Here is a 24,204-nt window from a genome sequence, read left to right as displayed (position 1 = left end):
CTTAAAAGATTTTGATTAAGTTTAGGAACATATAAAACATTCGAAATTAGTTTATCACCTGAGTGACTTTTAACTCCAACTGTCCCAATGCCTTCTACTGCAATGTTTGCACCATTCAACATTATAACTTTGGAAATAGTGCTTTTGTTGAGCTCTTTGAAAAGGTCCCGATCATGAGTCATATGGTGTGTACAACCACTGTCAATGAGCCAATATTTTGAAGGTTGCTTTGTAGCAAAAGTTGACATTGCAAGTAGTTGTTCCTTTTGTTCTTCCTAGGTTGAAGCCTTCTTTTGTGAGAAGTTCTCTAAGGTATGTTGCGTCTTTTCTATTGTGTGAAGGTGAATGAGAGACAATTTTGAGGTTCAATAACATTTATAAGAACCCGGAAGCAATTAAGATAAGAAAGAGAAGAGAGTTGAGGTGACTTGGCATGGAAATGAAGACAAGGTTTTGTTGGGTTAATTATCATTAATTGATGGTGAATCTTTTGAGGTCTTTTAGTTTTAACATTAAGTGAAGAAGGCCAATCATAGTTTTGGATTAAATCCGTGTGTTTGCATTGATTCAAACGCCCGGTGGCGTTAAGAACAATTGCAATGGGAAGATTTGATACCTCTCCATAATTTAAGACAATAATATTTTTTTTGTCATGTAGTCTATGAGAAATTGAATGATTAACATGTCTGAAGTTTGAACTCCGACTCATATATATACTCCTTTTCTTATACTGCTTTTAGGCCTGTGCGGTGTATTATTTTTTTAATGACCTAAAACCTTAAATTAAATTAATTATTTTTTGGAGTTTTTTGTTTTGGTACACGTCATTGATAAGTGTTTAAAAGTGATATATTTCATATGGGAGTTTAGGCATTTTAGTGACTTGTTTTGCAAGATTCTTTATGGAAAACTCCAATTATTGTGTAAATATGTCATTTATGCTTTTGAGCCTTATTCTAACCTTTTTGTGCAGGAAAATACAAGCAAGGAGCAAGAAACGTCAAAGTTCAAGGTCCCACGCTATTAGCGTGTCCTACGCTATTAGCGTGATGAAGAAATGGCCAAGGTCAGAGAGATACGCCATTAGCGTACCTGGGGCGTAGGATCTGGAGCACTCTTGAAGACTACGCTATTAGCGTATACTGAGCTAATAGCGTACATTGTCCAGAGAGCTACGCCATATGCGTACCTGGAGCGTAGCAGACCATGAAGAACTACGCTATTGGCGTAAACTACGCTATTAGCGTAAATACTCCAGAGAGCTATGCTAATGGCGTGGCTGGAGCGTAGCAGCAGGGCAAGGCCCACGTGGCACACTCCTATTGGCCAGATTATAGGCCGCCTTACCACGCTATTAGCGTGAGTTGCGCTATTAGCGCAGGTGCAAAAACACAGGCCATTTAAATAGCATTTTTACCTCTCTTTTAGGTATTCACTATTCCATTGAAACATTTTATACATTTCTAGAGAGAGGTTAGGGCTATTTCATAGAGAGAAACACAAAGCAAGTGATTAAGGAGTAGATTCAACCCTAGATTCATTGAGACATCAAGGATCTTGGCATGGAATCTTCATCTTTCCTTCATTCCTTGCATTAGTTTACATGTCTATGTGTAACTATCACCTTCTTTGTAGTATTGAGGTAACTATCAAGCTATTATGTAATCTTTTGATCTTTTAATATATAAGGTTCTAGCTTAATGATTCAATATTGTTGTTATTCTTGCTTTTAATGCTTTCAAAGAGATTCAAGATGATTTGGACACAAACTCTTGAATCTAGAACTAGAATAACAATCTATCTTATGTTATATCACTCTTGACAAGTTTGTAAACCTTTGATAATTACTTTTAATCAAGATTTTAATGCTTTCGGATACTTAATCAGGCTGGACACGGTCGATTAAGTTATCCGATCGACTTTATTATCGTTTAAGGAATTTGGACACGAATGTTTAAACGCTAACTTGGAAATAACGATGTCGCTTTGGACACGAAGGATATTGTAGAAATGATTGTAATAATATTGGTTATAAAGCTAGAGTCTGTTAATCGATCGAGAGATTGCTGCTGTTATGCTTGCTCGTTATCTTATACCGCAAGCGAAATAGTTCGATCCCCTCTCGTTTTTACTTTAGTGTCATTTATGGATATAGTGTTACAAACAAACAAATTATATCCAAACCCTTAATGTGAACTATTGCGAAAATGCTTATAAATAACGTAACTCCCTGTGGAAACGATCCTATATATACTCACGTGTACATAGTTATATGACATGTAGGAAAAATCTTACATCAAAATGGCGCCGTTGCCGGGGAATAACGGAAAATTTATTATAAGTATGGAAACAATTTTGTCATGTTAAGTCAATTTTGCACAAAATTCTTTCATGTATATACATATACACATATATCATTCATTATTTTTTTATGCTAACCACCTGGTATAGTCTTGGTGAACTTTGTTTAAGCGAGGTACCGTTGCTAGCGAAGACCTACAATTTGATCCTGAGATTGAGAAAACTGCTAGGTTACTTAGAGCTCAAGCAAAGGAAGCTAAGAGATTAGCCAGGCTGGCTCAGCCGGAATCTTTACTTTTTATTCCTTCTCCGTCAGGTTCGGTGCATACTATTTCACTTGGTGATTCTTCACATTCTTCACCACATTCATCTCCGAAGAGTGAACCAGAAGTAGTCATGGCTCAAGAAAATGATAATGATGCTCTACCTATGTGGATTAGTCCGAGGAGGCTAGCTAATCTTGGCAATCGTAATGCCAAATCAATTGAGCTGAAGTCGGGGTTGATAAACTTGATAACTCATAACCAGTTTACCGGTATGGATCATGAGGATCCATATAGACATTTAACAAACTTCTATGTTACTGCCGGTACACTTGGTGCAAAGGAAGATGAGGAAGAGGGTGTGTTTGTGCAATTGTTCCCTCATTCTTTGATCGGGAAGGCTAAGGAGTGGTATCTTGATCAACCAACTTCTTTGATGGAAAATTGGGGTGAGCTAGAGAAAGCATTTCAAGAAAGGTTCTTTCCGGAGGATAGGCATCTTGAGGCTAAAACTTCAATTACAACTTTTGCTCAAGGCCAAAGTGAGTCTCTTTGTGAAGCTTGGGAGCGCTATAAATCATTGCTAAGGAATTGCCCAAAGCATGGTTTTGATAGTCAAATGCAACTATATCTTTTTCGTCAAGGGCTACAAGACATGTCCAAGACGATGCTAGATGCAAGTGCTGGAGGTTCTATTGCTATGAAAAATCCAGCTGATGCTGTCAAAATCATTAACCAAATGGCTATCAACACAAGAAAATCTTCTCACAACCGGAGTCCTCAACAAAGGAAAACCGGTATCCTTGAACTAGAAGCAAATGATGCGGTCTTAGCTCAAAATAAGCTTCTCACTCAACAAATAGAAGCTATGCAAAAGGAGATGAGAGCTATGCCTAAACAAATTCTTGAATCTCTCAAGCAAGAAGGAGGAACCGCTCAAGTCAACACTTGTGGACTTTGTACGGGGGATCATCCAACCGGCTATTGTCCCGAACCCGGTTCTTTTGAAGAGGAAGAGGTCAACTATGTGGGAAACCAACAAAGGCCTAACCAACCACAACATGCCGGAACTTCACAACAATCCCAAAATCCGGGTACTTCCAATTCTCAAGGAAGATATCCGGCCAATCAAAACTTTCAGAGACCGTGGAGAGCACCTTACAACAATAACTACCAATATCCTCAATCAAATTTCTACCAACAACCTTTCCCCCAATTCCAACAACCCTTCAATAATCAATACCAATTCCCACCACCAAATAACCCCCAACAACCTAACAATTCCCAAAGTACCGAGGAGGTCTTGAAGCAATTCATGCAAATGTCCATGGCTAACCAGAAAAACACCGACGCGTCGATCAAAGGCCTTGAGACGCAAGTTGGTCAGTTAGCACAACAAATGGCTCAAGGTCCTCCGCAAGTGGGAACTTTCACCGCAAACACTCAACCAAATCCTAAGGAGCACCACAAGGCATAGCAGTCAAAAGCTATAGCTACAAGGAGTAGGAGAGTAGTAGGTAAAGGGGTAGGTGATGATATTGTTGTTGAAGAGAAGGATGATGAAGTTGTTAATGAGGAGGAAAAAGAGGAGTTCGAGGAGGATAGTGTAGAGATAGAGGAGGAAGTGTATATAAAGAATAAAGAAGCATTAGTTGAAAAAGAGAAAAATCAAAAAAGAGATCTAGAGGTACAAGAGGAGATGGAGAGGAAGAATAAAGATGTGGGGAAAGATAAAGGGAAGAAACAAGTAGTTGAGAAGCAAGTGGTGGCTCAACGCTTACCATACCCACATGCTCCATCGAAGAAAGACAAAGAGCGGCAATACGCAAGGTTTCTTGAACTCTTCAAGAAGTTGCAAATTGATATACCATTCTCAGAAGCCTTGGAGCAAATGCCGGTCTATGCGAAGTTCATGAAAGATATCCTTTCCAAGAAAAGAAGAATCAACGATGAAGAGACGATCCAAATCGATGCCAATTGTAGTGCTATTATTCAAAGAACGTTGCCTAAGAAAGAGCAAGATCCGGGAAGAGTCACTCTACCGGTAGCTATTGGCACAACACCTGTAGGTAAAGCACTACTTGATCTTGGATCAAGCATCAACCTCATGCCTTTGTCCGTTGCCAAAAGAGTTGGTGACCTTTGTATAAAGCGGACTAGGATGATGTTGCAATTGGTCGACAAATCCTTTGCAAAACCACTAGGTATGGCCGAAGATGTTCTTGTAAAAGTGGACAAATTTATTTTTCCGGCTGACTTTGTGGTTATGGATGTCGAAGAAGATGAGGATGTGCCTATCTTAATGGGAAGGAATTTCATGCAAACGGCTCGGATGATGATTGATCTTGATGACAATATCATGAAGGTCAAGGTAAATGATGAAGAGGTTACCTTCAACATCCGAGAAGCTTTGAAGTACTCGAAAGACAAGGGTGCATGTTTCAAAATGGATGCAACCGAAGAAGTCATCTTGACTACTCGGAAGCAATTACACAATAGAACACCCCTTGAGAGTGCTTTGGTGGACGCACTCAATGCTATTGATGAAGATGAAGCAAGTGCCATTAAAGAGTGTTTGAAGGAGCTAGATTCCTTGAAGGAGGTTCTTCCTAATCAAGCTATACTTGAAGATTTGAAAGAAGAATCCAAGGAAGAAGCAAAAGTTGATGACACCAAGGTAGAATTAAATGTTTTACCATCTAATTTGAAATATGTTTTTCTTGAGAAAGATGGTACAAAACCGGTGATCATTAGTAGCTCCTTGTCCATCGATGAAGAAACAAAGTTGGTAGAGGTTCTCAAGGCCAACAAGGAAGCGATAGGGTGGAAATTATCCGACTTGAAAGGGATAAGTCCATCTTATTGTATGCACAAGATTATGATGGAGGAAAACTTCAAGCCGGTAGCACAACCACAACGCCGCTTGAATCCAAACATGAAAGAGGTGGTGCGAAAGGAAGTAGTGAAGTTACTTGAAGCCGGCATGATTTATCCTATCTCGGATAGTGCTTGGGTAAGCCCGGTTCAAGTAGTTCCCAAGAAAGGAGGAATGACGGTGATCACTAATGATAAAGATGAGTTGATCCCAACTAGGACCGTCACCGGATGGAGAATGTGTATAGATTATAGAAGACTCAATCAAGCAACAAGGAAGGATCATTTCCCCTTGCCCTTCATGGATCAAATGCTTGAAAGACTCTCCGGTCAATCCTTTTATTGCTTCCTAGATGGTTACTCCGGTTACAATCAAATCGTCATGAACCCAGATGATCACGAGAAGACGGCTTTCACTTGCCCCTTTGGTATTTTTGCTTATCGAAGAATGCCATTTGGCTTGTGTAATGCACCCGCAACTTTTCAACGGTGTGTTCAAGCAATCTTCTCCAAACTTATTGGTAAATGCATGGAGGTGTTCATGGATGATTTCTCGGTTTTCGGTTCGTCATTTGATACGTGTTTGAATAGCTTGGATACCGTGCTGAAGCGGTGTATTGAAACTAGCTTGGTGCTCAATTGGGAGAAATGTCACTTCATGGTTACCGAGGGTATTGTCCTTGGTCATAAGATTTCTGCTAAGGGTATTGAGGTAGACCAAGCAAAGGTCGATGTCATAGGAAAGCTTCCTCCACCGGTAAATGTCAAAGGTGTTCGGAGTTTTCTTGGTCATGCCGGGTTCTACCGGAGGTTCATCAAAGACTTCTCAAAGATTGCAAAGCCTATGAGCAACTTGTTCAACAAAGATAAGTCTTTTGTTTTTGATAATGAATGTCTTGATGCATTTGAATCGTTAAAAGAAAAGTTGACCACCGCACCAATAATCATTGCTCCTAATTGGGATTTAAATTTTGAATTAATGTGTGATGCAAGTGATTATGCTGTTGGTGCGGTATTGGGTCAACGTAAGGATAAAATTTTTCATGCTATTCACTATGCAAGTAAGGTTTTAAATGAGGCACAAATCAATTATGCCACAACTGAAAAAGAGTTACTTGCAATAGTTTATGCAATGGAGAAATTTCGTTCTTACTTTGTAGGTTCCAAAATTGTTGTTTATACTGACCATGCAGCTATCAAGTATCTCCTTACTAAGTCCGACTCAAAGCCAAGGCTCATCCGTTGGATGTTGTTGCTTCAAGAGTTTGACTTAGAGATCAAGGATAAGAAAGGCACGGAGAATCTTGTAGCTGATCACCTTTCAAGGTTGACAAACAATGAGGTAACCAAGAATGAACCGGAGGTTCGTGAAGAATTTCCAGATGAACGGTTGCTAGCAATCAATGTGAGACCATGGTTTGCCGACTTGGTGAACTACAAAGCAACCGGGTTCATTCCGGAAGATTTTGAATGGCAACAACGCAAGAAGTTCCTCCATGATGCTAACCACTTTGTGTGGGATGAGCCTTATTTGTTCAAAATTGGAGCGGACAATCTCTTGCGTAGGTGTGTGGATGATGAAGAGGCAAAGAAGATCTTGTGGCAATGTCATAATTCGCCCTATGGAGGTCACTTCAACGGGGAGAGAACAGCCGCAAAGGTACTTCAATCCGGGTTCTATTGGCCAACTTTATTCAAAGATGCCAATTTACATTGCAAGTATTGTGATGAATGCCAAAGAACCGGATCAATGTCAAAAAGAAATGAGATGCCTCTACAACTCATCCTTGAAGTGGAAGTGTTTGATTGTTGGGGGATAGATTTTGTTGGCTCTTTTCCTTCATCATATTCAAATGAGTACATCTTGGTAGCTGTTGATTATGTTTCAAAGTGGGTGGAAGCCGTAGCATCGCCTAAAGCCGATAGCAAGACGGTAGTGAAGTTCCTAAAGAAGAATATTTTCACCCGCTTTGGTACACCAAGAGTTCTTATTAGTGATGGGGGGTCACACTTTTGCAACACACAACTTGCCAAGGCCCTAGATCATTATGGAGTCAAGCACAAAGTAGCATCACCGTATCATCCGCAAACGAATGGACAAGCCGAAGTTTCTAACCGGGAGGTCAAACGCATACTTGAGAAGACGGTCTCTACATCTCGGAAGGATTGGTCGGCTAAACTTGATGAAGCTTTGTGGGCATATAGGACTGCATACAAGTCTCCTATAGGTCTCACTCCTTTCCAAATGGTCTATGGCAAATCTTGTCACTTACCGGTCGAGCTCGAACATAAAGCATTTTGGGCATTGAAGTTCCTAAACTTTGATCAAGAGAAGGCCGGTGAAAGAAGAAAAGTTCAAATGCATGAGCTTGAAGAATTTAGAAATCAAGCTTATGAATCTTCAAAGCTCTACAAAGAAAGGACCAAGAAGTATCATGACAAGAAGATCATTCTGAGACAATTCATGCCGGGACAAATGGTATTACTTTTCAATTCAAGACTGAGGTTGTTTCCGGGCAAATTGAAGTCTAAGTGGTCCGGACCTTTCATGGTTAAAGAGGTCAAACCGTACGGAGCTGTTGAACTTGAGGACCCAGTCACCAAAGCCAACTGGACTGTTAATGGGCAAAGGCTTAAGCCCTACTTCGGTGGTGAAATTGATCGGTGTTTGACGACGATTTCACTAATCGAGCCATGATTTCTTCAAAATGCGTCAAGCTAAGGACGTAAAACAAGCTCTTGCTGGGAGGCACACCCAGTTTTGTAAGTATTTTTATGTTTATTGCATATAGTAGTAGTACATAAGCATTTACAAGCAGAAATGAAAAACTTTGAAAAACTGATCCTGAAGCTTCACGCTATTAGCGTATTTTTCGCTATTAGCGTGAGAGCTCCAGAGAGCCACGCTATTAGCGTGATTTTGGCGTGGGAGAAAAATTTTTGTGGGCCCAAGGGGAGTAACTCCCCTTAACTTCCCACAACCCACTCCCCTTATTCCTTTTACGGTTTCATTTGCCCTTTTCTCACTCTCACACACAAAACAACTTCTCTCTCACATACAACCCTAATTCACAAACCCACTTTTCAATTGGTTTCAAGCATCCATTTTTGCATCATTTCTTCTTGCATTTGTGTTGCTTCTCTCTTCATTAACAAGGTTTGATCTTCTCTTCCTATCTTTGTTCTTGATTTTAAAAAAATCTATGTTTTTGACATGATTAGAGATGGTTAGGTTAGGGTTAGAGTTTTGATTTGTGAATAGAGATTGTTCTTCATTGATAATAGTTGGAAAAGGAACAATAATCATAACTCACATGCAATAAACATTCATCTTTTGATTTTGACCCATTTTGTAAATTTGAAAAATAAGGGTTTTGAATGATTTGTATGCCAATGTTGTGATTTTGATTCTTTTTCATGATTCTAATGTGTTCTTGAGACATAGGATGAAACCTAGGGTTGAAATATGCTGGGTTGTGCTGAGAAATTGCAGGAACAAAGATTTTGAAAATTTGAAAAATTGCAGGAACGAAGAAATACGCTAATAGCGAAATATACGCTAATAGCGCAACTTTTCCAGAAAAATTTCGCTAATAGCGTATCCTACGCTAATAGCGAAAGTTTCCCAGAAAAATTTCTCTATTAGCGTGTCAGGCGCTAATAGCGTAGATCTTCCTACTTGCCCAGATTTTCAAAATTTTTGATGTTTTTAAATAACCAATTCTACTTTGTGCTAATATTTTCTATGCAATATGTTGGTGTTTCCTGGTTTTGTTGCAGATGGCACCGAAAAATGTTGAAAAAACTACCGGGACTAAACGTCCTAGAGGCAAAGGTGCCTCTACCTCTGCTGCACCTGCAATCCCAAACCGTTTCCCTACCCCTGCCCACGCTGCCAGGTTTAAGAAGATGGCACAGTACAAAACCTGGCACGAGAAAACCTTTGACATTCACCCTAGTTGTGAGCATGCTGATATGCTCCATATTTTTACTGGTCGCAAATGGACCAAACTCCTTGTGCCCGCAACTGAGATTAACACCGACCTGATCAGGGAGTTCTATTGTAATGCTGTCCCTGATGCCTCACCCGCTACCCTTGCTGAGACTTTCTCTTGGACTTCTTATGTCCGAGGAAAGCAAATCCCATTTGATAGGGATGCAATCAATGATTTCCTTGACAATGCCTTAAACCTTGAGCCATCACCTGACCCCACAATGCCCACCTTGTGTACCTATGCTAAGAGAAACGCTCAAGGAAATTGGAAATTTCAGCAAATTGAGCGTGATATCATGAACAAGGGTAGGCTCTTTGTAAAGAATGACAAGGGAGAGATTAGGCATGCACTAACCAAGGAGATGACCGCTACTGCCCGCTTAGTTTTCCAATTCCTTGTCCACAATGCCCTTCCTAGAGCCCATACATCCGATGCCCCAAAAGCCGTTCTGCCGCTCATCTGGTGCATATTGAAAGAAGTGTCTGTTGATATTGCTCGCATCATAGCCAATGAGATGAAGGCTGTGGCTTTAAAAGTTGCCACAGGTGCTAAGAAGGTGGCATTGTTCTACCCGGGTTTGATTATGGGATTGCTTAAGGCCAATGGAGTGGCCATTACTGGACCCTTTGATGAAGATATTGAAGAGGTCATTACTGACACTTCTATTCGCACCTGGGAGAAATCAGAGCAGAGGGCAGCCCAATACAATTTCTCGGATGATGAAGGTGGCCCATCTGAGGGTGCTGGTTCTTTTGACTTTTCAGGTTTGCAGACCTTTATGCTGGAGCAGCAGATGCATAACCAGTACGTGAGGGACCAGAATAACTTCTTAATGGATCAGAATGAGGCAATTTGGAGGAGCAACATGGGCATACACCAGGACCTCTACAATGCTCACATGCATCCGGGAAATGCTGATTACCCGGTTATGACTCCTGAGCAGTACCAGGCTTATGTTCATTGGCCTGAGGGCAGGCCAAGTCCTTATGTGGGGGTGGCTGATGCTGTTGATGATGAGGCGACACCTGATGATGCTGGAGTTGTGGGTGATGATGATGTGTACCAGGATCTTGATATGGATGATGCTGGAGAGGATGATCAGTGATATTTTGGGTTTTTAGTGATGTTTTTCTTTTTGCTTTCTAACTCTTTGTTTTTATTTCATGTTAGAACAGTTGTTATTTGGTTGTATTTTGTACTCTTCAAGCACTGTGGTTTTAGTGCTTGATTTGTTACTTTGTTACTTTATATTTGGTTTAATAACTTAGCTTTTTGGTTTAATAACTTATGCTTTGGATGAAATTTTTGTTTGCATCTTGCTTGTGTCTCTCAAAAGAAAATTGCTCATGAACAATAAATTTTAAAGTGCTCCATGGAGCCATGTTTGAGCAAAAGCAGGTGAGTGATAATGATATTACTTGTGAGAAAGCGTAAGGCTAAGGTATTGGTTTCCTGTTATTCTAGGTTTTTAATAAGAATTTGAAACTTACTTTGCACAAAATATATATCATTTAAGTCTTTTCATAAACATAAATATCTTTGAACCACTTAGTACTTAGCATAAATGTGAGGTAGCTTCAATCTGTTGTATATATGCTGGAGACCGATAATCACCGTCTAACTTGTTTTAGTTATGTTAAATCTGATAATTATTTTGAACTGTTTGAAAGCATGGAAAGGATCAAGGCACTTTTTGAATCGAGAGTAACCTACTTGACCACATAAAGCCTACCTGTGAGAAGAGTGAGTATCTGATACCCCAATCTGAGCCAAATGAATCAAGTCCTCAAACATGAACTGTCAATATTCATAAGCACAATGCTTGTTGAATTTGCCTGAAATTTTTCAAAAATCCAGTTCATGGTTGAATCTTATAGGACTTTGATAATGTTACTTTGTTGAACCCTTAACCTTTTTGTACTTTGTCCCTTGCCTTAGGATAGGGGAACATTCAATTAGAGTTTTGTTGTATTCAAGTTGGGGAGAAAAAGGAGGCATTATATGTTAAGTTCTGGTGAAGTTGTAAAATAACCTGACAACATTGAATCAAAGAAAAAGTTGTACATTTGAAAAAAAAGAAAAGAAAAGAAAAGAAAAAGAAGAAAAAGATAGAGAAAAATCAAAAATAGAATAAGTTGTCAAGGTTATAAGTTTGATTGTTAATCACCAAAGGTTGTAATTCTTGGTAAGGAAGTATATGGATTTCAAGTTGTGATAAAAAAAAAATGTTCCTCTTTGATAGGCTTTCTGATCAATTGCCCAACATATGACATTTCTTTTGTAGCCCGGCCAAGTTATAACCCTTGCAAGACCTTTTGATCCATGCTTTTATGCTTTTTGAGACGATATTTGGATGGACACCTAACTTAAATAGGATGTTAGCATGATTGTTGGATGTGTGTTCATTACCTCATTCATTGTTATCATTATATTGCATTTACTTTCAAAGAAGTGTGTTAGGTGTGGTTCATAGATAGATATGTTTATGTTTTGAAGTTTATGATGTATAGTTTGTGCTTAGGACATTTTTCGCATTCTTAGTTTGAACCTAGAGTAGCGGAGGACTTCATGCTTGTCCACGCAATCATATTTGAATCACCATTGTTTATTTTTGTTTTGAATTGTTTGACAACATGTTGAAAACCTTGTCCAAAGCCTTGTTAGTTTCCTTTTTAATTGATTTGTTTGAGGACAAACAAAAAGCCAAGTTGAGGAGAGTTTGATAAGTGTTTAAAAGTGATATATTTCATATGGGAGTTTAGGCATTTTAGTGACTTGTTTTGCAAGATTCTTTATGGAAAACTCCAATTATTGTGTAAATATGTCATTTATGCTTTTGAGCCTTATTCTACCCTTTTTGTGCAGGAAAATACAAGCAAGGAGCAAGAAACGTCAAAGTTCAAGGTCCCACGCTATTAGCGTGTCCTACGCTATTAGCGTGATGAAGAAATGGCCAAGGTCAGAGAGATACGCCATTAGCGTACCTGGGGCGTAGGATCTGGAGCACTCTTGAAGACTACGCTATTAGCGTATACTGAGCTAATAGCGTACATTGTCCAGAGAGCTACGCCATATGCGTACCTGGAGCGTAGCAGACCATGAAGAACTACGCTATTGGCGTAAACTACGCTATTAGCGTAAATACTCCAGAGAGCTACGCTAATGGCGTGGCTGGAGCGTAGCAGCAGGGCAAGGCCCACGTGGCACACTCCTATTGACCAGATTATAGGCCGCCTTACCACGCTATTAGCGTGAGTTGCGCTATTAGCGCAGGTGCGAAAACACAGGCCATTTAAATAGCATTTTTACCTCTCTTTTAGGTATTCACTATTCCATTGAAACATTTTATACATTTCTAGAGAGAGGTTAGAGCTATTTCATAGAGAGAAACACAAAGCAAGTGATTAAGGAGTGGATTCAACCCTAGATTCATTGAGACATCAAGGATCTTGGCATGGAATCTTCATCTTTCCTTCATTCCTTGCATTAGTTTACATGTCTATGTGTAACTATCACCTTCTTTGTAGTATTGAGGTAACTATCAAGCTATTATGTAATCTTTTGATCTTTTAATATATAAGGTTCTAGCTTAATGATTCAATATTGTTGTTATTCTTGCTTTTAATGCTTTCAAAGAGATTCAAGATGATTTGGACACAAACTCTTGAATCTAGAACTAGAATAACAATCTATCTTATGTTATATCACTCTTGACAAGTTTGTAAACCTTTGATAATTACTTTTAATCAAGATTTTAATGCTTTCGGATACTTAATCAGGCTGGACACGGTCGATTAAGTTATCCGATCGACTTTGTTATCGTTTAAGGAATTTGGACACGAATGTTTAAACGCTAACTTGGAAATAACGATGTCGCTTTGGACACGAAGGATATTGTAGAAATGATTGTAATAATATTGGTTATAAAGCTAGAGTCTGTTAATCGATCGAGAGATTGCTGCTGTTATGCTTGCTCGTTATCTTATACCGCAAGCGAAATAGTTCGATCCCCTCTCGTTTTTACTTTAGTGTCATATATGGATATAGTGTTACAAACAAACAAATTATATCCAAACCCTTAATGTGAACTATTGCGAAAATGCTTATAAATAACGTAACTCCCTGTGGAAACGATCCTATATATACTCACGTGTACATAGTTATATGACATGTAGGAAAAATCTTACATCAGTCATCGCTACATAAGCATTTTGCACATGTCAACATGCACTTGACACATGACAACGCGCGTTGAACACACACACGCACTCTCCACTTGGTCATCTCTCCAACACATGCTCTTTAATGCAGTTACCAAACATATCTTTTTTAATCAAATGAGCTTATAAGACATAACTTATTAGAGGTATAAGCTAAAAAAATAAAAAAAAGTCTTGCAAAATAGGCAATTTAGACTTTTTGATAGCCTTACCCATATTTAAAAAAGAAAAATGTTAAAGAGTGTCCTTATGACATTTGTTATTAAAAGAACAAGAAACATATTTTATTGCGAAGTGGTGGAAAAGTGGTAAATTCAGTTTTTCAAAAGTTAAAAAATTGTTGATTTCAATGCAAATATATTATTTTTGGTTTCTTTAACAAGTGTCTTGTGTCTTTAAAACAACACTTGTTAGCTTGACCCTTTAAAAAATATATGAATTGAGATATTTAAATAATTGAAAAGTATAAAAGAATATAAAAGTTAGATGAGCTCCATTTAAACCACCAAATTGATTGTTAATTTGTTATAAATGTGTATGCTTTAAGAGGTCTCCAAGAAATTTGTAGCATACTTCATAAAAAAAAAATATTTGTATTCTCTCTTTTTTTACCAATAAAAATAGAGAAAAAAAAAATTATCTCTAAAGTTATCACAAATCATCCAAATATCATTGCTCAATAAAATAAGAATCTTAATTGCGGCATACTGACAGTAGAATTAGGCAACGAACCATTGTTCATGCACCTTCCTTTAGTTATTGTAAGAAGAAATCCCATGTGATATATTATACCCAAAAAACATGGAAATCACATGTGATATAGCATTATTAATAGTATATGGTCAATTACGTATATTTGTTTCAAACTCATATTTGTTTTGGTTGATTCAATTTTTATTTTTGGTTGATTTACTAATTCATATTATCATGTAGATAGACATAAATATTGTGTGAATAAATAATGTTTAAATGTCATGCAGCATACAGATCTTGTACCCTAAGATATTACTATATATTTTCAATGGACAGAGTGAATGAATTCGCAGCGGGTTAATCGCTCGCAAGCTAGCTCGACCAAAAACATGCACAACATGATCCGCATGGAAGAATCCAATAATGTTTTATTTATATGTTGTTTTGTTGTTGCATAAAGGCAACATTTATAAAATGAGTATATAGGAGAATGTCGAGCTTGCGTGATTTTGATGATGAGTGAATTTCAGTATATATGCAGTTTAAATATAAGTCATGTACATTGAAAACTTAATTCAACAATGCTATTCATTGTTCTTGCTCGTTAGAGCGTACTACAGTGGGTGCACCAAACAGAATCGTGGAATGAATTACTTCAAGTAATTCAACTAAGCTGTTTTTTTTTTTTTTTTAAAGAACCAAGCTCTTATTTATCGGAAAAATGACTACGAAATGATGACGTGACATAGAGCATGCATCTTCGATGGGGAATCTTTTATTTAATAGAAACTTCATCCTATTAAAGACCTTCATTAGATAAAGAAAAAACATGAGTATCTACTAGTTACCAACGACTATACAAATAGGGACTCCCCCACATCTACCACTTGAGTGCAAGGCCATGACTGCTTTTAGGTTTTCTCGCGATGATGAATGTTGTCTTGAGAAGATGAATGTTCGTCTGTTGCCCTAGTTTCAGAACTCTGGCGGTTATGTCTGTGGTTTTGGAAGAAAAACCCCATACTGAATAGGTTGAGTTTCAAATCTTTAGTTGGTGGTTGTATTTCTTGCCTATGATTTCTGGTTCTTTCCAGATCTACAACTTTCAAGGCATTTGGTTTATTGCCACCACACTGGTGGTTTCGTGTCTGCTAATATTCGATGGTGTTCTTTCATGTGTCGTCGTTGTACTATTTATGGTGCTCAGATTTGTTGATCCCTCATTTTGGATCTGCAATTGATTATGGGCTCGTTTATGTATCAAGACCTTGTCACTGTCGTGATTCTTAGTTATGGTTTTGTTCGGATCGAAAGCGCCTATACTTTTTGTTATGATTCGTAGTAGGGGGTTGTTGGAACGTAAATCTGACTATGTTAGTGGTCGACTCATTCACCTTTTTGAAATGTGAAGGTTCACACAACATATTTTTCTGCTTTCTGGTTTCGCACCTGTATGCGATTCGCTGGGTAATGCATGGTGTATCTGCATTTGCTTCAATTTATTTCAGACAATTTTTATTGTATTTGGACTTTTTGTATACTCATTTGGGTTGATGATATGGTTTGACTGAATTTGGTTTAAGTCCACCGATATTTTGTATTCTCTTTTATTTTCATTTTAATATATATACGATACTGCTGTGAGCTTCCTATCTCCACCTCATTTGCTTCAAAAAATCATAAACTAAATTGAAATGTTAATTTCCACTCAAAACTATTATTTTATCAATAACGAAATGAAATAAAATAAAATACATACAATTAAATATGTTAATTTTTTATTTTATTTGGATATATATTTTAAAACAATGCCAACTTAAAATTATATTTTATTGGGAATTTTAATCAATCTTTTCAGATGCCTTTGCACCTAGTGATGGGAATACGCTAGACCGATTTATAGAGGTCTAAGACTTAGCCTGTGACTGGCCAGACAATACTTTTTTCTTAAATAGAAAAGACTTAGACTTTTTTATAAGCCTATTTAACTAAAAAGGTTAGGACATATGCCATAAAATAAGCCTCTTAAACCTATTAGACCGGCTTACTTAAGTAAATATGAATAATATATTGTTTATTACTACTATTAGTATAATATATTGTGTACTTTGAATTAAATTATAAATTTGTTAACATTTTCAGTAATTCAAGTACATGAGCTTTTCGTATATTTAAATGTATTATTATAAACTAGAGTTGAAATATGATATAGTATATAGTCAAATTCTCTAAAAAAAAATCATGTTAAATATCAAAAGCGAGTTTAATCTTATTGATTTATTAGTTTGCTAGTCTATTTAAACTTAGATCGCGCTACTTATTTAAATTTGTTCATATAAAATATGTTTTTAACGAGACTAACAGGTCGCATCAGACTTTCAAATGATCACACTCACGTCCAAAAGAGAAGTCTACGACAGGTTGCTGACCAGACTTAGGCCTCAAGAAATTTTACAGACCAAGCCTAGGCTTTGCAAATTCTGGCTCGGTCTCGCTTATTCCCACTCATATTTGTACCTCATTAAATTTTTATTTTATTTTTAGTTTGAGCTTCAATACCGAAAATTAATTTAAAAAGTAGAAGTATTGGTTTAGGGAAAAAAAAGTACATATCAATTATACAAATACTCGCAAAACATTTTAGAAAATAATAATAATTAGGATATCATCTATTTTTTCTCATCTTCTTGAATCAAATGTATTTGCCGTGCGCAACTACAAAATGTTTAAGAGATTGACTTCTTTTAACAAATATTTCTTTTGATACGCGTCGGTTAATAATGGAAGTATAAATGAAAGGGTTAATTATGTTTCTAGTCCCTATAAAATAGCGACCTTGTAAGTTTAGTCCTTACTTAATTTTAATAGCATTTTTAGTCCCTATAAAAAAAAATTTACTTATAATTTTAGTCCTTGCTAAAACAAAGTTTGATTAATTATCCTTAAACTCTTAAATTTTTGAACGATTTTTTTGAGACAAGATTAGAACACTATGAAAGGTTCGTTTACTAAAATTTAGAATTTTCGGACATGAAATGAATTAAATATGAATTTTTTAAAACGACAAAAGTTAAAGATAAAAAGTAATAAAATCTGGATGTAGAAATCAAATTTTGCGATAATTTTTTGCGGAGGAACTTTTAGTAATGTTCTAAACATGTCTGCAAAAAATTGTTCAAAAATTTAAGAGTTTAAGCATAAATTAAACAAATTTGAATTGAGTAGGGACTAATACTCAGGGCAAAAAAACAAAATTAGGGACTAAAAATGCTATTAAAATTAAGTAAGGACTAAACTTACAAGGTCGTTATTTTATAGGGACTAGAAACATAATTAACCCTAAATGAAAAGGTTAACGAGAATTTATGTTAGGCTATATTGATATTTACTTTTTCTCATTTTCTATTGTTGTTACCCAAGATATAAATCCCACGTGCTCATCGGTTTGTATCCTTTGAGGTCACTTTTTATATTCCTCTTCCTTAACCAACTTTAGGTCTTCCTTTTAGGTAAACTTGGCTATGATTCTGTTAGAAAACCTCTGTCAATTTAATCCATTATCCATGCATAAAAGAGGAAACACTTCCGATATCAAAGCTATGTTTGACAAATTAGGATAGAAGTTAGGTGATAACTTAAAAGTGTAAAAAACAAAAAACTTAAAAGTTATCTTACAACTGAAAAAACTAATTTATACTAGTTGCTAACTGATAATCAGTGACTTATAGCTAGAAAGCAAGTTAATATACGTTTGATAATGTTGTAAATATAAAATTATAAAATAACATAAAAGTAAATAATAAATTAATTTTAGAAACAAAATAAAAAAATCTGTCAAAAAAACCAACAAAAAGTTGAATGAGTCTTCCAAACTCATTAGTTCAGAATCCATGGTGTTAGGCCAGAATCCATGCCCTCAATTGGGTTGGGATAAATACTTGACGCAAATGAAATAATAGACACTTGTTATATATCAAGACGATAATTAAGAGTCAATACGAAGAAGTTTTATTTTTGGTAACTACAATCAATACAAAGAAGTTGGTTATACCTTAACGTGCATTTTTTATTTGAGTTAGTGGGTAGTTACTTAATTTTACAAACAAAAAGGAGAAAAAATCGTTAAAGGGTCTTTAAATGGAATTGAGTTAGCAAATGAAAGTAGAAATGGATTAGGAGAATAGTTAGTTATTAACGTACACACATCCTTCATGTCTATTCTACGAAAATATATTCCTACTATATTTAGCATTGTTTTTCATAATGGAAAATTAACTTTTTTTTTAGTTTTGTTAATATAATGGAAAATTAACTAACACACGTAAAGGGCACTTCCGGAAAATCAGCTTCATATCTAACTCCAAAATTTCGGCGCGACTTTTCCTTAACTTTCAAACATTTTTTGTTCTAAAATTCAATCATTTTGTATAACTAATTCAATTCAATTTCTTGTTCTAAATTCTAATTGAGAAAACACATGAAGAAACTAACATAAACTGTGCACCACGTAATTAACCAAAATTAATCCAAATTCTTAAGCTATAAATACCCTCACAACCGTTACAACTCCCACCCCACTACCTTCTTCACCACTTCTACCACTCCATAATCTTTCAACTTCTTAATTCCTCTTACACATTATTTATACAACTCTTCCAAATTCATCATTATAACATTTTCAACAAAATGTCAAAACTAAACAATCTTCTTCCTTTTCTCTTAATCATAATCACATTATCTTGTTACTTAAATTCCTTTACGGCGAAAGCGGCGTCGTCGACATACAATGTAATCAACTATGGAGCCAAGCCAGATGGTAAAACTGATTCCACAAAGGCATTTCTAAATGTATGGTCTAAGGCATGTTCCTCGCCTTATCCGGCGGCAATTTACGTACCACAAGGGAAATTCTTACTTGGAACTGCAACATTTAGTGGAAAATGTATCAACAAAGCTATTTCCATAACCATTGATGGCACTTTGGTGGCTTCATCTAATTACCGTGTAACCGGTAAAAATGGTAATTGGTTGAAGTTTCAGCATGTTGACGGGGTTTCGATCCGTGGCGGTGTGCTTGATGGACAAGGTACTGCCTTGTGGGATTGTAAAAATTCGGACAAAAGTAATTGCCCAACTGGAGCCACGGTAATGTCTAATTATCTCATGCATTGGCATTGTATATGATTATTATTTTGCACCTTATTTATTTGCCTGGTTTTATTAATCTTTAATTTGAACAAGTTGGAGTTAACTCAGGTGATCAGTTACATTTTTGAGTTTAATTATTTAGTGGGAGTAGGCAATGATATAATGGAACGGTTAATATACTTAATATGCAACTGCTTGGTCTAGTTGCGGTATATAGAAGTTGAAGCATGGGAGTTAGTATAATATGCATAAAAATAATATGTCAATAATTGGTTATATTATTCTTTCTGCTTTGTTTATAAATCATATTGCACCTTCAATATTACACAAACCAATTCGAATTGATCAGACATAAGAATCAGAAGAGGAAACAAAATGTTATATACAAATAAGTGGAATAGAATGATATACTAGTGTAGGATAATGCAATAGCTTGTAAAGTCATCAAGAAATTATAATCACGTTCTATTGGAATTATTGGTTTAAAACAAGTCAATTTTACTAACACAACCAAGTGGCTTTTTGCTTTGTACAAAAGATAGTAATTATTTGATGATTTTATTTTATTTTATTTTATTGAAGAAAAGAGGTGTTGACAGTGGTTAATTTTTTTTTTTGTATGGTGGTTTTCAGACGTTGGAATTCAGTAGCTCAAAAAATATTATGATTACCGGTTTGACATCGATGAATAGTCAAATGTTCCACATAGCGTTCAATGGATGCCAAAATGTAAAAACACAAGGGGTGAATATCATAGCAGCCGGAAACAGCCCAAACACCGACGGCATCCACATCCAAATGTCCTCCCAAGTCACCATCCTCAACTCCAAAATTCGAACCGGTGATGATTGTATCTCAATTGGTCCTGGTACAAGTAATTTGTGGATTGAAAACATTGCATGTGGACCGGGACATGGAATAAGGTTCTTTTTTATTACTAATTTTGTTTCTTCTTAATTGTCCTTTTAAGAAAGTATTATCTTATTTAAAAATTGTTTTGTTTACTTTTATCATTTTATAATGAGAATAATAATGGTTTGTTGAATATTTGTTGCAGTATTGGAAGCTTGGGATGGAAGTTAAATGAACCAGGAGTACAAAATGTGACAGTTAAAACGGTTACATTCACAGGAACTCAAAATGGTGTTAGAATAAAGTCTTGGGGTAGACCTAGCAATGGATTTGTAAGGAACATCTTTTTCCAAGATGCAATCATGGTTAATGTCCAAAACCCAATTGTAATTGACCAGAATTATTGCCCAAACAACGAAGGCTGCCCCGGTCAGGTAATTGGTTTCATAACATCTTATTGGACCTCATCCCAGTCAAACAAAGTTGATGTATCTGACTAAAAAATTTAACCGGTTACATCAATTTTGTTTGACTTTCTTTGTTTATATTTGAAACTGAAATAGTACAATTTTTAGCATGAAATTGAGCTGATTATATGTTTTTGTTGTTGAAATTATTTTTTTTTGAACAAGTTGTTGTTGAAATTATTAAATCAGGCCTCTGGAATTAAAGTGAGTGGTGTAACATACCAAAACATTCATGGAACATCTGCAACACAGGTAGCTGTGAAATTCGATTGTAGTTCAAAGTATCCGTGCAGTGGAATAAAGATGAAGGATGTAAAGCTCACTTACAAAAATCAAGTAGCTGAAGCATCATGTAACCATGCCGGTGGAGCTGCATTGGGTTCAGTTCAACCAGAGAGTTGCTTATAGACACCAAAAATATTATTAAGCAAGGATTATGAATTGGAGCTATGTCATTATCTTGATATAATATAGATAATTAATTAATTCATACAATGTATCACTAGTAATAACACTATGTTGTAGTTTGAGAAGTTTCTTAGTTTGGTTCATTGCTTGATTTGAGGTGTTTGTGGCCCATTTAGCCACAGTGGGAACCTGGTCTTGCAATTGTTATTGACTATAGAAAGTTCAATTTTCTATTGCACGATTGTATTTCCACCATTCAAATTGGATGCGTATATTTGTAACAGAGAAAATTAATGGTATATGAATTACGGTATATTGGAATTTTTATATATATTCTTCTGGTTTGTTCCATTTTAGCGATTGAGTACTTGATATCAGTTTCATACATATATTGGTTGTTCTTATTCATTCATTTTTGTTTTGTGAATACTTGTTCCTACATCTTCCGCATCATTTGATTGATTTTCACTTTGGGCTTTATATGGCTCATTTGAATGTTTTCTCTTTGAGAATTTCTTTTCTCATATCATATCCTTCTCGCCTTCAAATTTAACAATTTTACTTTGATTGGATTTTATAGTCCGAAATGTATTTGATATTTTTTTAACCCTATTTTGTTCAGATTCAATTAAGTTTATTAAAATGACATAATTGTAAATGATATTATTTAAAATGACATTATTTAAAATTGACAACAAAATTTAATAATCCATCACATATTATTAATTAAACATGATTTCATAAAACATTTGCATTAAGATAATACCGTAGTGCAAGAATATAGAGGGAGACGTAGGGAGAAGACTTGTCATCCCTCTCGCGCATCCTCTAAAAACATTGAAAACACAAGATGATGGAACATGAGAAGGTGGAAATTAATCTAAACAATCCAAGATAAACCAATATTGAATACAAGATGGAGAGAAACAATCATACTTTGGCCATTCATACTAACCACTTAATATGACATGAAGGTTTATGTTGACCCTTCGTATGGAAGGCCAATAATGAACCCATTACATCATAACCTCCCCAAAACAAAAGTCAGAAAGAAAAGGGAAGAAAGGGGTGAAGATGAGTTTCAGAATGAAGAAAATGGAAGAAAGTGAGGGTGTTTATAGACAAAAGGTCAAAAGGATCACATAGAATGTACACAAATCAATAAAACGTGTAAAACACCTCATTTTGATCCAAAATCATCTGATCTTTCAAATAATCGTTAACCAAGCCACCATCCAAATTTTGGAAGGTTTCAGATCATATAATTTGAACTCATGTCGATATTAGTTCGGATTATATAATCTGAAAAATGTTCAGATTGAGTTAAGACGTATTTTGGATTATATAATCTGAATCAATATTGAGCATCATTTGACTTATATAATCTGAAACCTTCAGAAACTTTGATTGTGACATTATAAGCAAGGTTTGGTCGGTTTGTGATGTATTTAATGTATTTTTGGAAGATTTTACATGTTCAGTTTGATTGTAGTTATATTTTATGATGGTATTGTAGCTATATATATATATATATATATATATATATATATATATATATATATATATATATATCACTGCATTCTTTTTCATTTCAATTCCCCTATTCTTTCCTTCGTCTCTTTTCTTTCTTACTTTTCCTTTGGAGCGTGGTTATAATATCATGGTCATCGTTGAACAATCATACCATTTCCATAATTACTGTGTGGTTTTTTTGGGATGGTATGATGGTCTACAAAAACCTTTGATCATCTATTTCTGATAGGATTTGGATTATCTAATCTGAAATAGCACAATTAGGCTTCAGATTATATAATTTGAATGGAGACAATTTGATAATTTGGGAGGGTGTGCGAGAAATGAGTGGGGTGGAAATCAAAATTTTCTCTCTCTTTTTATTGGCTTAAAGCTGTTCTTCTCTTTCAACTAAAAAAAGTTCTCCCTTTCTTTTCTGATAATGAACACTTGTTCTTCTATATGGAATTGCTTTTTCCACCCCTCGCTGTTTCATAAAATCTCCCACTCGGTTTTTTTTTCCTTTTAATTTTATCTAAATTTTATTTTTCTGGTGACAAAATATTAGGTGATGGAGTTCACCAAAAGATCAGAGCAGGACTCACCAAACACTAATAAAAATTTTACATGTCATTCACTAAAGAGGTCATCATATTAACAACGTGAACTGAAACCACAATATTATGGTTGAGTCAACTCTTTACCAACTAAATTAATCTTCATTGGTTAATTTTACTTATATTTAGAAATATACTTTCACAGAAAATTGATTTGTAAATATAAACTCTTGACACCTTTGGATGTAATTAGGGGTGGCAAAACGGGTCTGACCCGTCGAGCCGGCCCGTTTGGCCCGCTATTTTTGGCGGGCTGAGTCGAAGTTTTGAACTCGCTTTCTATAGTTGGCTCGGCTCGTCTCGTCTCGTTAAAATACGGGGCGGGCACGGGGCGGGCGGGCCGGCCCGCTTAACTCGTTGGAAACGGGATGGGCACGGGATGTGGCGGGGCGGTCCGCTTAACTCATGTTTCAATTTGTTATTTTGAGTCTTATTTTATGTTTTTGGATTTATTTTGGTTGTTAGATATATTTTGAGACTTATTTTATGCTTTTGGATTTATCTTGGTTGTTGAGTTTATTTATTTTGAGACTTATTTTATAATTTGGTTGTTGGATTTATTTTATGATTTGTTTTATGTTGCACATTTGCCTTATTTTGCTATTAGTTATGATGTTAAATTCGACAATTTGATAATTATTTTGTTTTTCACAAATTTACTTGCTACCTATTCTTTTATATTTTTTTACTATAAAAGCAACATAGTTTTTTTGTAACAATTAAGTTGTAAAAAAAAATTAAAAAAAGTTTTTGTTTGGCGGGCCGGCCCGCCAACTCGCAAGCCCGCCACTAAATGGGGCGGGGTGATATTTTGAACTCGGGCACAAAATTTGACTCGGCTCGTCTCGTCTCGT

At 35.9% G+C, this 24,204-nt stretch overlaps 1 protein-coding gene across 1 annotated transcript; it reads left to right on the top strand.

Moving 5' to 3' along the window:
* The first annotated feature begins 18,917 nt into the window (after positions 1–18,917).
* On the top strand, positions 18,918–21,534 carry LOC146931967 (polygalacturonase-like). Its single transcript, XM_085703548.1, has 4 exons — positions 18,918–19,491; positions 20,128–20,417; positions 20,552–20,780; positions 21,003–21,534. Exons 1-4 carry the CDS (start codon positions 19,033–19,035, stop codon positions 21,219–21,221), a joined length of 1,197 nt encoding a protein of 398 aa, XP_085559674.1. The 5' UTR covers positions 18,918–19,032; the 3' UTR covers positions 21,222–21,534.
* The last annotated feature ends 2,670 nt before the right edge of the window (positions 21,535–24,204 follow it).

Source organism: Medicago sativa, chromosome 4, assembly GCF_051527215.1.
Source record: "Medicago sativa cultivar Bolivia chromosome 4, Bolivia_mono, whole genome shotgun sequence".
NCBI lineage: Eukaryota > Viridiplantae > Streptophyta > Magnoliopsida > Fabales > Fabaceae > Medicago > Medicago sativa.
The sequence above is the reverse complement of the archived record's forward strand: the minus strand, read 5'-3'. Positions and strand labels throughout refer to the sequence as shown.